This window comes from Pelophylax lessonae (assembly GCF_965119305.1).
Source record: "Pelophylax lessonae genome assembly, chromosome: 3".
NCBI lineage: Eukaryota > Metazoa > Chordata > Amphibia > Anura > Ranidae > Pelophylax > Pelophylax lessonae.
In genome coordinates, this window is record NC_138770.1 from 67,151,130 (window position 1) to 67,165,961 (window position 14,832).

At 43.9% G+C, this 14,832-nt stretch overlaps 1 protein-coding gene across 1 annotated transcript in view; it reads left to right on the forward strand.

The window, feature by feature from the left end:
* The window catches only part of LOC309550890 (zinc finger protein 777-like), a 63,519-nt gene that overhangs the window by 18,499 nt on the left and 30,188 nt on the right, over positions 1–14,832 (forward strand). The window contains exons 6-7 of the mRNA XM_082251272.1: positions 3,604–3,708; positions 9,490–9,603. Of these exons, the coding sequence (XP_082107398.1) occupies positions 3,604–3,708; positions 9,490–9,603 (219 nt within the window). The remainder of the gene's footprint in view (positions 1–3,603; positions 3,709–9,489; positions 9,604–14,832) is intronic.

The following is a 14,832-nucleotide window of genomic DNA, read 5'->3' on the forward strand; positions in this document are numbered from 1 at the left end:
TCAATATTTTATTCAGAATACAACATAGATGACATAACAAATCTTTAAACTGAGAAAATGTATCATTTTAAGGGAAAAATAATGATTTTAAATTTCATGGCATCAACACATCTCAAAAAAGTTGGGACAAGGCTATGTTTACCACTGTGTGGCATCCCCCCTTCTTTTTAGAACAGTCTGCAAACGTCTGGGGACTGAGGAGACAAGTTGCTGAAGTTTAGGAATAGGAATGTTGTCCCATTCTTGTCTAATACAGGCTTCTAGTTGCTCAACTGTCTTAGGAGGTCTTCTTTGTCGCATCTTCCTCTTTATGATATGCCAAATGTTTTCTATGGGTGAAAGATCTGGACTGCAGGCTGGCCAATTCAGTATCCGGATCCTTCTTCTAGGCAGCCATGATGTAATTGATGCAGTATGTGGTCTGGCATTGTCATGTTGGAAAATGCAAGGTCTTCCCTGAAAGAGACGACGTCTGGATGGGAGCATATGTTGTTCTAGAACTTGGATATACCTTTCAGCATTGATTGTGCCTTTCCAGATGTGTAAGCTGCCCATGCCACACGCACTCATGCAACCCCATACCATCAGAGATGCAGGCTTCTGAACTGAGCGCTGATAACAACTTGGGTTGTCCTTGTCCTCTTTAGTCCGGATGACATGGCGTCCCAGTTTTCCAAAAAGAACTTCAAATTTTGATTCGTCTGACCACAGAACAGTTTTCCACTTTACCACAGTCCATTTTAAATGAGCCTTGGCCCAGAGAAAATTCCTGCGCTTCTGGATCATGTTTAAATTTGGCTTCTTTTTTGGCCTATAGAGTTTTAGCCGGCAACGGCGAATGGCACGGTGGATTGTGTTCACCGACAACGTTTTCTGGAAGTATTCCTGAGCCCATGTTGTGATTTCCATTACAGTAGCATTCCTGTATGTGATGCAGTGCCGTCTAAGGGCTGAAGATCACGAACATCCAGTATGGTTTTCCGGCCTTGACCCATACACACAGAGATTGTTCCAGATTCTCTGAATCTTTGGATGATATTATGCACTGTAGATGATGATAACTTCAAACTGCAATTTTTCTCTGAGAAACTTCTTTCTGATATTGCTCCACTATTTTTCGCCGCAGCATTGGGGGAATTGGTGATCCTCTTCCCATCTTGACTTCTGAGAGACACTGCCACACTGAGAGGCTTTTTTTATACCCAATCCTGTTGCCAATTGACCGAATAAGTTGCAAATTGGTCCTCCAGCTGTTCCTTATATGTACATTTAACTTATCCGGCCTCTTATTGCTGCCTGTCCCAACCTTTTTGGAATGTGTAGCTCTCATGAAATCCAAAATGAGCCAATATTTGGCATGACATTTCAAAATGTCTCACTTTCAACATTTGATATGTTATCTATATTATATTGTGAATAAAATATAAGTTTATGAGATTTGTAAATTAGTCCATTCCTTTTTAACTCACAATTTGTAGTGTCACAACTTTTTTGGAATTGGGTTTGTACATTTACATACAGTATCTCACAAAAGTAAGTACACTCCTCACATTTTTGTAAATATTTTATTTTATCTTTTCATGTGACAACACTGAAGAAATTACCCTTTGCTAAAATGTAAAGTAGTGAGTGTGCAGCTTGTATAACAGTGTAAATTTGCTGTCCCCTCAAAATAACTCAACACACAGCCATTCATTCATGTCTAAACCGCTGGCAACAAAAGAGAGCACACTCCTAAGTGAAAATGTCCACATTGGGCCCAATTAGCCATTTTCCTTCCCAGGTGTCATGTGACTCGTTAGTGTTACAAGGTCTCAGGTGTGAATGGGGAGCAGGTTTGTTAAATTTGGTGTTATCGCTCTCACTCTCTCATACTGGTCACTGGAAGTTCAACATGGCACCTCATGGCAAAGAACTCTCTGAGGATCTGAAAAAAAGAATGATTGCTCTACATAAAGATGGCCCAGGCTAGAAGAAGATTGCCAAGGCCCTGAAACTGAGCTGCAGCATGGTGGCCAAGACCATACAGCTGTTTAACAGGACAGGTTCCACTCAGAATAGGCCTCGCCATGGTTGACCAAAGAAGTTGAGTGCACGTGCTCAGCTTCATATCCAAAGGTTGTCTTTAGGAAATAGATGTATGAGTGCTGCCAGCATTGCTGCAGAGGTTTAAGGGGTGGGGGGGGCAGCCTGTCAGTGCTCAGACCATACGCCGCACACTGCATCAATTTGGTCTGCATGGCTGTCATCCCAGAAGGAAGCTTGTTTCTAAAGATGATGCACAAGAAAGCCTGCAAACAGTTTGCTGAAGACAAGCAGACTAAGGACATGGATTACTGGAACCATGTCCTGTGGTCTGATAAGACCAAGATAAAATTATTTGGTTCAGATGTGTCAGGTGTGTGTGGTGGCAACCAGGGGAGTAGTATAAAGACAAGTGTGTCTTACCTACAATCAAGCATGGTGGTGGGAGTGTCATGGTCTGGGGCTGGATGAGTGCTGATGGCACTGGGGAGCTACTGTTCATTGAGGGAACCATAAATGCCAACATGTACTGTGACATACTGAAGCAGAGCATGATCCCCTCCCTTCGGAGACTGGGTCATAGGGCAGTATTCCAACATAACGACCCCAAACACACCTCCAAGATGACCACTGCCTTGCTAAAGAAGCTGAGGGTAAAGGTGATGGACTGGCCAAGCATGTTTCCAGACCTAAACCCTATTGAGCATCTGTGGGGCTTCCTCAAATGGAAGGTGGAGGAACGCAAGGCCTCGAACATCAACCAGCTCGGTGATGTCCTCATGGAGGAGTGGAAGAGAACTCCAGTGGCAATCTGTGAAGCTCTGGTGAACTCCATGCCCAACAGGGTTAAGGCAGTACTGGAAAATAATGGTGGCTATACAAAATATTGACACTTTGGACCCAATTTGGACATTTCCACTTAGGGGTGTACTCACTTTTGTTGCCAGTAGTTTAGACATTAATGGCTGTGTGTTGAGTTATTTTGAGAGGACAGCAAATTTACACTGTTATACAAGCTGTACACTCACTACTTTACATCGTAGCAAAGTGTCATTTCTTCAGTGTTGTCACATGAAAAGTAATAATATATTTACAAAAATGTGAGGGGTGTACTCACTTTTTTGAAATACTGTAGCTCTGACATATACCGCGGTGCTGTACAGAGATTGAGCTGTACTTATGAGCCACTGGTCGTCTGGTTGCCTGCGTATGGCCTTTGGGCTTTCGGGCAGCAAAGTGGCACTGGAATGCTCTTTGTATTCTAGCACCCGCCACTGAAAGAGAGACTATACTGTGGGTGGAGTTATCTCAGCCTGGCCTGGGGGTGGAGGGGGAGAGAGAGTGATGCGGGAGCCTGTAATGATCAACGAGGAGGGGGGTTGTTAAGATTCACTGCCATGACCACCTGCATTGGTGGTCAGTGGCAGTGAAAGTTTAACTTTAGCATTTTTCTCACCTCACTGTTACCATGACAGCCATAGGAGGTTAGGTGCAGGAGAGCTAGGTGAATATTGGATAATTCTCTTAGAGCAATTTGATATGTTTATAGAATGTGCTGACTGTGCTGTGTTTATACAGAGGTCCCCATCCTAAAACCGGATATCTGTCTGCGAATAAAGCCGGATGAGCTGCTCTTTGAGGCTTGTCCGGACCCGGAGCCCGGGGATACAGACAACGAGGCTGGTATGTAACTACTGGGGTATATTTTAAATAAATATAGGTGGAACCCCTTGTTTTCTTCTATCTTCTGGTGAGTCCAGCACTGAAATCCTCCTGACTAAAACCCTGGCTCTGTTAACAACCCAAAGAATTTAAAGTCAAACTCCAGTCCATTTTTTAAAAAGTTTTAGAGTTGTGGAAAGTTTGTTGTTTAAGTTATTAGAGATTTTGTTCTTCCCTATGTTAGATCAGTTTCTCAGGCTTTATACATTTCAGATTGATAAAAAACCTGATCAAAGGATCCAAGGCAGCCTAAAAGTTTCCATTTATCAATCAAAACATTGTCAGAAGTTCTATCCCTTCCCCATTCTGCTAACAATACTTCCCTGCCTTGGATTTGATGAGATTAGGAATGACACCGGGGCCTTCAAACCAGGAGAGGCTGAACCTGGGTAGGTGGTAGGAGCTGTACTGCAATGAAATGGACCTCCATCCATGATTTGTCTTTAATTCAGTGGATTTCTGCATCACATGTGGGTATTACCTAGGATGAATAAATGTGAAAAAAGTTTCTGCCCTATTCCTATATACAGTAATCCCCCGCTCCATTGCGGTTCAGTTTTTGCGGTTCCGGTATATTGCGTTTTTTTTTGTAATGTTATTTTACTATATAAATCATTAAAAATGAAATATTTTTGTGTTTTCCATAGCTCTTGCTCTGTCTCTCCGTATCTTGTATGTGTTTAAATGAGTTTCTCTTGTTTTAAAAGTGTGTTTAAAGACCTTAAAATGCTTTTACACGTACAGTGACAGTAAAAAAAAAAACATGCCTACAATGCATTTTAATAGGGTTTTTCTATTTCGCGGATTTTCACTTTTCGCGGCTGGGTCCGGAACGTAACCCCCGCAATGGAGGGGGGTTTACTGTATACACCACCTACTGATCTAAACCAAAAAAATATAAATCCGTGATAAACCCTAAAAAACTACAAGAAGCAACTAGCACCAATATGCATCCATCAACCTGTAAAAATGCAAAAAATATATATACTAACTCCCAATTGTGCTAACCTCAAGCGCGTGCTTCATATAAGTTACCATCTTTCAATAAGTGCATAAATCATTGGTTATCATGAAATATTTAAAAAAAAAATTGATATATATATCTATATATATATATATCTATATATATATATATATATATAGTGCATTGCGAAAGTATTCGGCCCCCTTGAACTTTGCAAACTTTTGCCACATTTCAGGCTTCAAACATAAAGATATAAAACTGTAATTTTTTGTGAAGAATCAACAACTGGGACACAATCATGAAGTGGAACGAAATTTATTGGATATTTCAAACTTTGTTAACAAATAAAAAACTGAAAAATTGGACGTGCAAAATTATTCAACCCCTTTACTTTCAGTGCAGCAAACTCTCTCCAGAAGTTCAGTGAGGATCTCTGAATGATCCAATGTTGACCTAAATGACTAATGATGATAAATAGAATCCACCTGTGTGTAATCAAGTCTCCGTATAAATGCACCTGCACTGTGATAGTCTCAGAGGTCCGTTTAAAGCGCAGAGAGCATCATGAAGAACAAGGAACACACCAGGCAGGTCCGAGATACTGTTGTGGAGAAGTTTAAAGCAGGATTTGGATACAAACAGATTTCCCAAGCTTTAAACATCCCAAGGAGCACTGTGCAAGCGATAATATTGAGATGGAAGGAGTATCAGACCACTGCAAATCTACGAAGACCTGGCCGTCCCTCTAAACTTTCAGCTCATACAAGGAGAAGACTGATCAGAGATGCAGCCAAGAGGCCCATGACCACTCTGGATGAACTGCAGAGATCTACAGCTGAGGTGGGAGACTCTGTCCATAGGACAACAATCAGTCGTATACCGCACAAATCTGGCCTTTATGGAAGAGTGGCAAGAAGAAAGCCATTTCTTAAAGATATCCATAAAAAGTGTCGTTTAAAGTTTGCCACAAGCCACCTGGGAGACACACCAAACATGTGGAAGAAGGTGCTCTGGTCAGATGAAACCAAAATCAAACTTTTTGACAACAATGCAAAACGTTATGTTTGGTGTAAAAACAACACAGCTCATCACCCTGAACACACCATCCCCACTGTCAAACATGGTGGTGGCAGCATCATGGTTTGGGCCTGCTTTTCTTCAGCAGGGACAGGGAAGATGGTTAAAATTGATGGGAAGATGGATGGAGCCAAATACAGGACCATTCTGGAAGAAAACCTGATGGAGTCTGCAAAAGACCTGAGACTGGGACAGAGATTTGTCTTCCAACAAGACAATGATCCAAAACATAAAGCAAAATTTACAATGGAATGGTTCACAAATAAACATATCCAGGTGTTAGAATGGCCAAGTCAAAGTCCAGACCTGAATCTAATTGAGAATCTGTGGAAAGAACTGAAAACTGCTGTTCACAAACGCTCTCCATCCAACCTCACTAAGCTTGAGCTGTTTTGCAAGGAGGAATGGGCAAAAATTTCAGTCTCTCGATGTGCAAAACTGATAGAGACATACCCCAAGCCACTTACAGCTGTAATCTCAGCAAAAGGTGGCGCTACAAAGTATTAACTTTAGGGGGCTGAATAATTTTGCATGCCCAATTTTTCAGTTTATTTGTTTAAAAAGTTTGAAATATCCAATAAATTTCGTTCCACTTCATGATTGTGTCCCACTTGTGGTTGATTCTTCACAAAAAAAATTACAGTTTTATATCTTTATGTTTGAAGCCTGAAATGTGGCATATATATATAATATACATACATACACAGTATCTCACAAAAGTGAGTACACCCCTCACATTTTTGTAAATATTTTATTATATCTTTTCATGTGACAGCACTGAAGAAATGACACTTTGCTACAATGTAAAGTAGTGAGTGTACAGAGACTGGGCCGCAGGGCAGTATTCCAACATAACGACCCCAATCACACATCGAAGACGACCACTGCTTTTCTAAAGAAGTTGAGGGTAAAGGTGATGGACTGGCCAAGCAGGTCCCCAGACATGTTGAACTTCCAGTGACCAGTATGAGAGAGTGAGAGCGACAACACCAAATTTACTACACCTGCTCTGTATATACACCTTAGAACTTGTAACATTAATGAGTCACATGACACCAGGGAGGGAAAATGGCCAATTGGGCCCAATTTGGACATTTTAACTTAGGGGTGTACTCACTTTTGTTGCCAGTGGTTTAGACATTAATGGCTGTGTGTTGAGTTATTTTGAGTGGACAGCAAATTTACACTGTTATACAAGCTGTACACTCACTACTTTACATTGTAGCAAAGTGTCATTTCTTCAGTGTTGTCACATGAAAAGATATAATAAAATATTTACAAAAATGTGAGGGGTGTACTCACTTTTGTGAGATACTGTGTGTGTGTGTGTGTGTGTGTATATATATATATATATATATATATATATATATATATATATATATATATATATATATATATATGAGTCCATCTTAAAAAAAAAAAAAAAAAAGTCCTTAAAGTAAGGAATATCCAATCTTTCCTTGAATAGTGCAATCCCATACACCACAGGAGTCTTGAATTTATTCACTACAGTGCCCTTCACCCCACTTATGAGTGTCCTCTCACCTCTTAGCCAGACTTCACTAACTAAAGGAGGTCAGTATGCGCTTTTGCAGTAGTGACACCACGCTGAGAGGTGCGGAGCGGGACTGACCAACCAGTGGAGCAGTGCCACTTTTATACTGCAAAAGCGCATACTGACCTCTTTAGTTAGTGAGGTCTGTCCAAGAAGGTGAGAGGACACCCATAGGTGGGGGTGAAGGGCACTGTGGTAAAGCCAGGACCTGAATGCAGGGATGGTGGGAGCTCCTCTATAATTGGCACAGCAGGTGTTGAGACCCAGCAACTGGTAAGAACCCCTCATAATGGTCACAGTATGTAAGCAGATCCAGCAACTGGGGAGAACCCCTCATAATGGTCACAGTATGTAAGCAGATCCAGCAACGTAAAAACCCCTCATAATGGTCACAGTATGTAAGCAGATCCAGCAATGTAAAAACCCCTCATAATGGTCACAGTATGTAAGCAGTTCCAGCAACTGGTGAGAACCCCTCATAATGGTCACAGTATGTAAGCAGATCCAGAAACTGGTGAGAACCCCTCATAATGGTCACAGTATGTAAGCAGATCCAGTAACTGGTGAGAACCCCTCATAATGGTCACAGTATATAAGCAGATCCAGCAACTGGTGAGAACCCCTCATAATGGTCACAGTATGTAAGCAGATCCAGCAACGTGAGAACCCCTCATAATGGTCACAGTATGTAAGCAGATCCAGCAACTGGTGAGAACCCTCATAATGGTCACAGTATGTAAGTAGATCCAGCAACTGGTGAGAACCCCTCATAATGGTCACAGTATGTAAGCAGATCCAGCAACTGGTGAGAACCCCTCATAATGGTCACAGTATGTAAGCAGATCCAGCAATTGGTGAGAACCCCTCATAATGGTCACAGTATGTAAGCAGATCCGGCAACGTAAAAACCCCTCATAATGGTCACAGTATGTAAGCAGATCCAGCAACTGGTGAGAACCCCTCATAATGGTCACAGTATGTAAGCAGATCCAGCAACTGGTGAGAACCCCTCATAATGGTCACAGTATGTAAGCAGATCCGGCAACGTAAAAACCCCTCATAATGGTCACAGTATGTAAGCAGATCCAGCAACTGGTGAGAACCCCTCATAATGGTCACAGTATGTAAGCAGTTCCAGCAACTGGTGAGAACCCCTCATAATGGTCACAGTATGTAAGCAGATCCAGCAACTGGTGAGAACTCCCTCATAATGGTCACAGTATGTAAGCAGTTCCAGCAATTGGTGAGAACCCCTCATAATGGTCACAGTATGTAAGTAGATCCAGCAACTGGTGAGAACCCCTCATAATGGTCACAGTATGTAAGCAGATCCAGCAACTGGTGAGAACTCCCTCATAATGGTCACAGTATGTAAGCAGTTCCAGCAATTGGTGAGAACCCCTCATAATGGTCACAGTATGTAAGCAGTTCCAGCAACTGGTGAGAACCCCTCATAATGGTCACAGTATGTAAGCAGATCCAGCAACTGGTGAGAACTCCCTCATAATGGTCACAGTATGTAAGCAGATCCAGCAACTGGTGAGAACCCCTCATAATGGTCACAGTATGTAAGTAGATCCAGCAACTGGTGAGAACCCCTCATAATGGTCACAGTATGTAAGCAGAACCAGCAACTGGTGAGAACCCCTCATAATGGTCACAGTATTTAAGCAGATCCAGCAACTGGTGAGAACCCCTCATAATGGTCACAGTATGTAAGCAGATCCAGCAACTGGTGAGAACCCCTCATAATGGTCACAGTATGTAAGCAGTTCCAGAAACTGGTGAGAACCCCTCATAATGGGCACAGTATGTAAGCAGAACTGGGAACTCTGAGCAAGGATGGAAGGAGCCCCTCATAATAGGCACAGTAGGTGTACAGACCCGGAAACTCGGCACAGGAATGGTGGAAGACCCTCATAATGGGCACAACGTAGTTCAAAATTCCACCCAACAGAGTGCCCAGGAGATAAAAGAAATCTTTGGGTGGTTCATCTCGCCAGCGTCCACCAAGAACTAAAATTTAGAATTTCGGGGGGGGGGGGGGGGGGGTGGCTCCAGCCCTGGCTGGCCCCTCCAAAGCAATATCGGGGTGCACAGAGGTAATGCAACCCAGGGTGCTGATACCCTCCTCTTGTCCCGGCAGGATCGGGCATCTCCGTCACCATAGAGAGCGACGCTGAACCTTTCTGGCTGAACGTCCAGGAGGCGGATACAGATAACGAAGAGATGCTGAGCAAACAACACAAACAACATATGGGTAAGCAATGTTCTGTGTGATTGGGAGTCCTGTCAGCGGAAGCCATCTGATCAGGGTGGAGGCCTTAGCTTTAGGCTCCATTCACATATATGTAAATTGGAGCCGGTTCACATATCTGCAGTGTAGCAGCAGTGCAAATTTTAAAAAGAGTCCTTATGCGTTTTCTGAGCGGTTCAGATGCGAATTACAGGCTCATTGCCTTCTATGGGAATGCTTCTGAATCGCACATGTCATCAGTTTTGAAGGCAAATGGAGAAAAAAAAAACAGCATGGGTGTCGTTCCCACCGAAGCCCTACCTATTCCACATAAGTCCCTTAGGTCAAAACTTATGTAAATGTTATCTGCAGCATTCTCATCTTTGCATCCATTCAAAGTCCAGCATTTATAAAGCTTGTCTTATGGCACTTTTCCACTGCAAGTACCGGCTCGGCCCTGCTTGGCCCAGTTTGCTTTTCCACTGCTGGTACCGCATGGTATGGTGTTGGAATGGTTCGGTATGGTATGGTTTGCTTTTCCACTAAAGTAGTACTAAAGTTAAGTGGGTGGGATAACAACGGGGTGGGTGGGATTCTCTGACCAATCAGTGGCTAGTAGTGACTGCATGCAAAGGATTGTGGGATATGGTACCGGTATGGTACCTCTTGGAACCACAATCGAGGTGGTACTGTTTTTGAGAGCCGTACCGTTCGGTTCCATGCAGTGAAAAAATGCCGCCGTACCGTACCGAACCGTTCCTACACCGTACCATGCGATACCAGCAGTGGTAAAGCACAAAAGCGAGCCGAACCGTTCGGTTCCATGCAGTGGAAAAGCGCCGTTAGCTGTCAGAAAAAAGGGGAGGGAGAGCTGATGTAACACTTTACATAGCTCAGTTAGGAGAGGTGTGAGCTGATTGGAGGGAAGGGACACACCTCCCTCCACACATGAACAGAGCTTAGGCTGTCAGTCAGCTGGAGGTTCCTCCCCTGTCACCTTTTCTTCTCTTGGTGTCAGGAAAACTTGTCAGAAGTGATTCATGCTGATAGCAGAGGAACGAAGCAGCAAACAGAAGAGACATTTAGTGCTCTTAACTGAGACTAGTACACCCAATAGAGGGATGTGCTTTGTTCTTATTTCATATTTAAGGTTTACTACCAGTTTAACAGGAAAGGGCAGAGACGCTTATTAGCTGGGTTTTCCTTTCCTGGGTCTCCCAGCTGGCTGCCGCCGTCATCCTCACAGCAGGGCACAGGCAGGAGGTGGTGCTGCAGATCTGGACAGAGGGCAGGAGCTTGCCAACTCATTATATTAACCCCTTGCCGACCAGCCACCGTAGTTTTACTGCAACAGGTCGGCTCTGTTCCACGAAATAACGTACCTGTATGTCGCTTCGTGGGACTGCTAGTGGTGGCGCCTGCGCTTCGCCAGAGGCGCACGCGGGCGCCCATTGGCCATGGGGGAGCCAATCAGCGGGTCAGGTGGCCGCGATTGCCGCCGGGCACCTGTGATCGCTCCACGTGCAGACAGAACGGCGGTCTACTGTTGTAAACACGGCAGACCGCTGTTCTGTCAGTTATGAACACAGGGATCCTGTGTTCCTCTTATTTTGGAACACGGGTCTCTGTGTTCATGCAGCAAGCCCATCCCCCACACAGAAAGCACCCCCTAGGCTCCCATTTAACCCTTTGATCGCCCCCCTCCCCCAGTGTTAACCCTTTCCCCTTCCAGTGTCAGTACAGTAACAGTGCATATTTTTAGCACTGATTGCTGTAATAATATCACTGGTCCCCCCAAAAGTGTCAAAAATGTCAGTTAGGGGTCCTATCTGTCCGCCGCAATGTCGCAGTCCCGCTAAAAATTGCAGATCGCCGCCATTACTATTAAAAAATAAATAAATAAAAATGACAGAAATCTTTCCCCTAGTTTGTAGACGCGATAACTTTTGCGCAAACCAATCAATATACACTTATTGCAATTTTTTTTTTTTTTTTCCAAAAATATGTAGCAGAATACAAATTGGTCTAGAATGATGAAAAAATTTGATTTTTAAATGTTTCTTTTTATTGGGAATGTTCTATAGCAGAAAGTGAAAAATATATATATTGTTTTTCAGAATTGTCGCACATTTATTGTTCATAGCGCAAAAAAATAAAAATCGCAGAGGTGATCAAATACCACCAAAAGAAAGCTCTATTTGTGGGAAAAAAAGGACATCAATTTTATTTGGGTACAGCATTGCACGACCGCGCAATTCTCAGTTAAAGTAACGCTGTGCCGTATCGCAAAAAAATGGCCTGGTCATTAACCACTTAAGCCCCGGAAGATTTTACCCCCTTCCTGACCAGGGCGTATTTTGCGATTCGGCACTGCGTGAATTTAACGGACAATTGCGCGGTCGTGCGACGCTGTACCTAAACGAATTTGACATCCTTTTTTTCCCACAAACAGAGCTTTCTTTTGGTGGTATTTGATCACCTGTGCGATTTTTACTTTTTGCGCTATAAACAAAAAAACAGCGTAAATTTTGCAAAAATAACAATATTTTTCACATTTTTTATATGAAATTCCCCCCCAGAAAAAAGTAAAAATCAAAGTTTTAACATTTTGGGCCAATTTGTTTTTTTACCATATGTTTGGTAAAAAAAAAAAATCTCAAAAAGCATATTTTGATTGGTTTGCGCAAAAGTTATCGCGTTTACTAACAAAGGGAAAGATTTTTGTCATTTTTGGTGTTTTTTTTTTTTTTGACCCGTAATGGCGGGGATCTGCGATTTTTTTTTTTTTTTGCACTACTGCGACATTGCGGCGGACAGATCGGACCCTTGACTGACATTTTTGACACTTTTGGGGTTACCAGTGACATTTATGCAATAATCAGTGCTATACATATGCACTGTTACTGTAAAATTACACTGGCAGTGAAGGGGTTAACTTTTTTGAGAGGGAGGGGTTATGTGTATCCCTAGGGGCGTGATTCTAACTGTGATTGGCTGTGGCTTGAGGTGTAGGAACAGAGATCAACTGTCCTACATAGTAGAACCGTATGATCACTGTTTCTACACAGGGGAGACTGACAGGCGGCTTGTTTACATTAGCCGCCTGCCTTTCTCCCTCTGGACCGACGCTCGCCGAGTGACCGGCGGACATCGGGTCCGCCGGTCACACGCGCGGGGGGGGGGGGGTCCGTGACCATGCGGGAGCGCGCCTCCGGGGGCGCGCGCTCGCTCCCTAGAGCCTCACAGGCTAGCGACGTAGATCTACGCCACTCTGCCTGTGAGGGGCTGACCGCCGACGTAAATAGTCGTGCGGCGGTCGGCAAGTGGTTAAGGGGGGTAAAACTTCCGGTCCAGAAGTGGTTAACAAACGTTTGTTAACTTGAAAAGATTCCTGCTCTCTGTGCAGATCTGCAGCACATCCGCTGTGAGGGTGACAACGGCGGCCAGGCAGGAAACCCACAAGACAACACCCAGCCAATAAGTGGCACAGCCACAGTCTGGACAGGACTGTCACTTGGTCTGGGTCAGGCCCACCATTTAGTGATCCCTGTGCTGGTACATCTAACACCCCCCTCAACCAAGACTGACAATGCTGCTGTCCAAATGTGCCCCCTGTGTTCCTTCTTCATCCAGAGTGGGGGCACTCTAATACAGGAGGTGTGATACTGGCCAGATCACCAGGTGAAAACAGAGGGGGAAAAAAATAAAAAAAGGAAACTAATGCAGCCACCACATTTATTGATAGGTAAGCTGCAGTATATTACATTTTTGATTTTGAGTTTAATACTTATTTAACAGCGCACACCGCAGTCTCCAGTCAGTCTTTTAAAGCTGAACTCTGGGCAAATTTTATTTTTTTCAATGCATTGGGGCTGTGCCTGCCCTGCGTGAGTTAACTGCTCTCTTTGGCATAGGACAGTGTCTCCAAACTGGGGCCCACCAATGATGGGGCACTATTCCCCACACTGACACCAATGATAGGACACTATTCCTCCCAATGACACCAATGATGGGGCACTATTCCCCACACTGACACCAATGATAGGACACTATTCCTCCCAATGACACCAATGATGGGCACTATTCCCCACACTGACACCAATGATAGGACACTATTCCTCCCACTGACACCAATGATGGGGCATTATTCCTCCCACTGACACCAATGATGGGACACTATTCCTCCCACTGACACCAATGATGGGGCACTATTCCCCACACTGACACCAATGATAGGACACTATTCCTCCCACTGACACCAATGATGGGGCATTATTCCTCCCACTGACACCAATGATGGGGCACTATTCCTCCCACTGACACCAATGATGGGGCACTATTCCTCCCACTGACACCAATGATGGGGCACTATTCTTCCCACTGACACCAATGATGGGGCACTATTCCTCCCACTGACACCAATGATGGGGCACTATTCCTCCCACTGACACCAATGATGGGTCACTATTCCTCCCACTGACACCAATCATGGGGCACTATTCCTCCCACTGATACCAATGATGGGGCACTATTCCTCCCAATGATGGGGCACTATTCCTCCCACTGATACCAATGATGGGGCACTATTGATCTTTTATTGAAAAGAATCAAGCAACATATTTTATACAAAAGTAAAAAACAGAACTATAGTACAATATTCCAACAGAAAAAAACAAAGGAATTCACATCCATGTGCAGAATATATACAATATATACATAATCCACTTCCAACATTCTTAGAAAACTATTTACATAAAGCAGCAGAGAGGGCCTAAGAGGCACAACCCATCACCTATGTATGCAGCCATTTATCAAAAACTGAGCATTAAGAAAAAATCTAGGGTGATAAGAGACAGAAAGCCACACCCGGGAAAGAGACTCCTGGCAGTCAGGGAGGCTTGAAACCCCTCCACGCCTTCAGCCAAGCCCTCTGACCCCACTTGTCTCTCTCAAGCGCCCGAATCTTCCCCACCTCATGCAGAATGTCACACACCACCACCTGAACAGGAAGGATTTTACGCCGAAGGGTGACCTGACACCGTGCGTTCCATGTGTAATAACGGACTACTAAACTAACTAAAAAAAGTGTATCCAAACAAAAGCCCCCACCAGTATTGAATGCTCCATACACCCACTCAGCATAACCCAGCCTGGAGAGGAAAGGAACACAGAGGGCCCGCCCAACCTGTTTGTATACCTCTATGTTAAAAGGGCAACGAAGCAGAAAATGGTCCATAGTCTCCTCCTCACCTG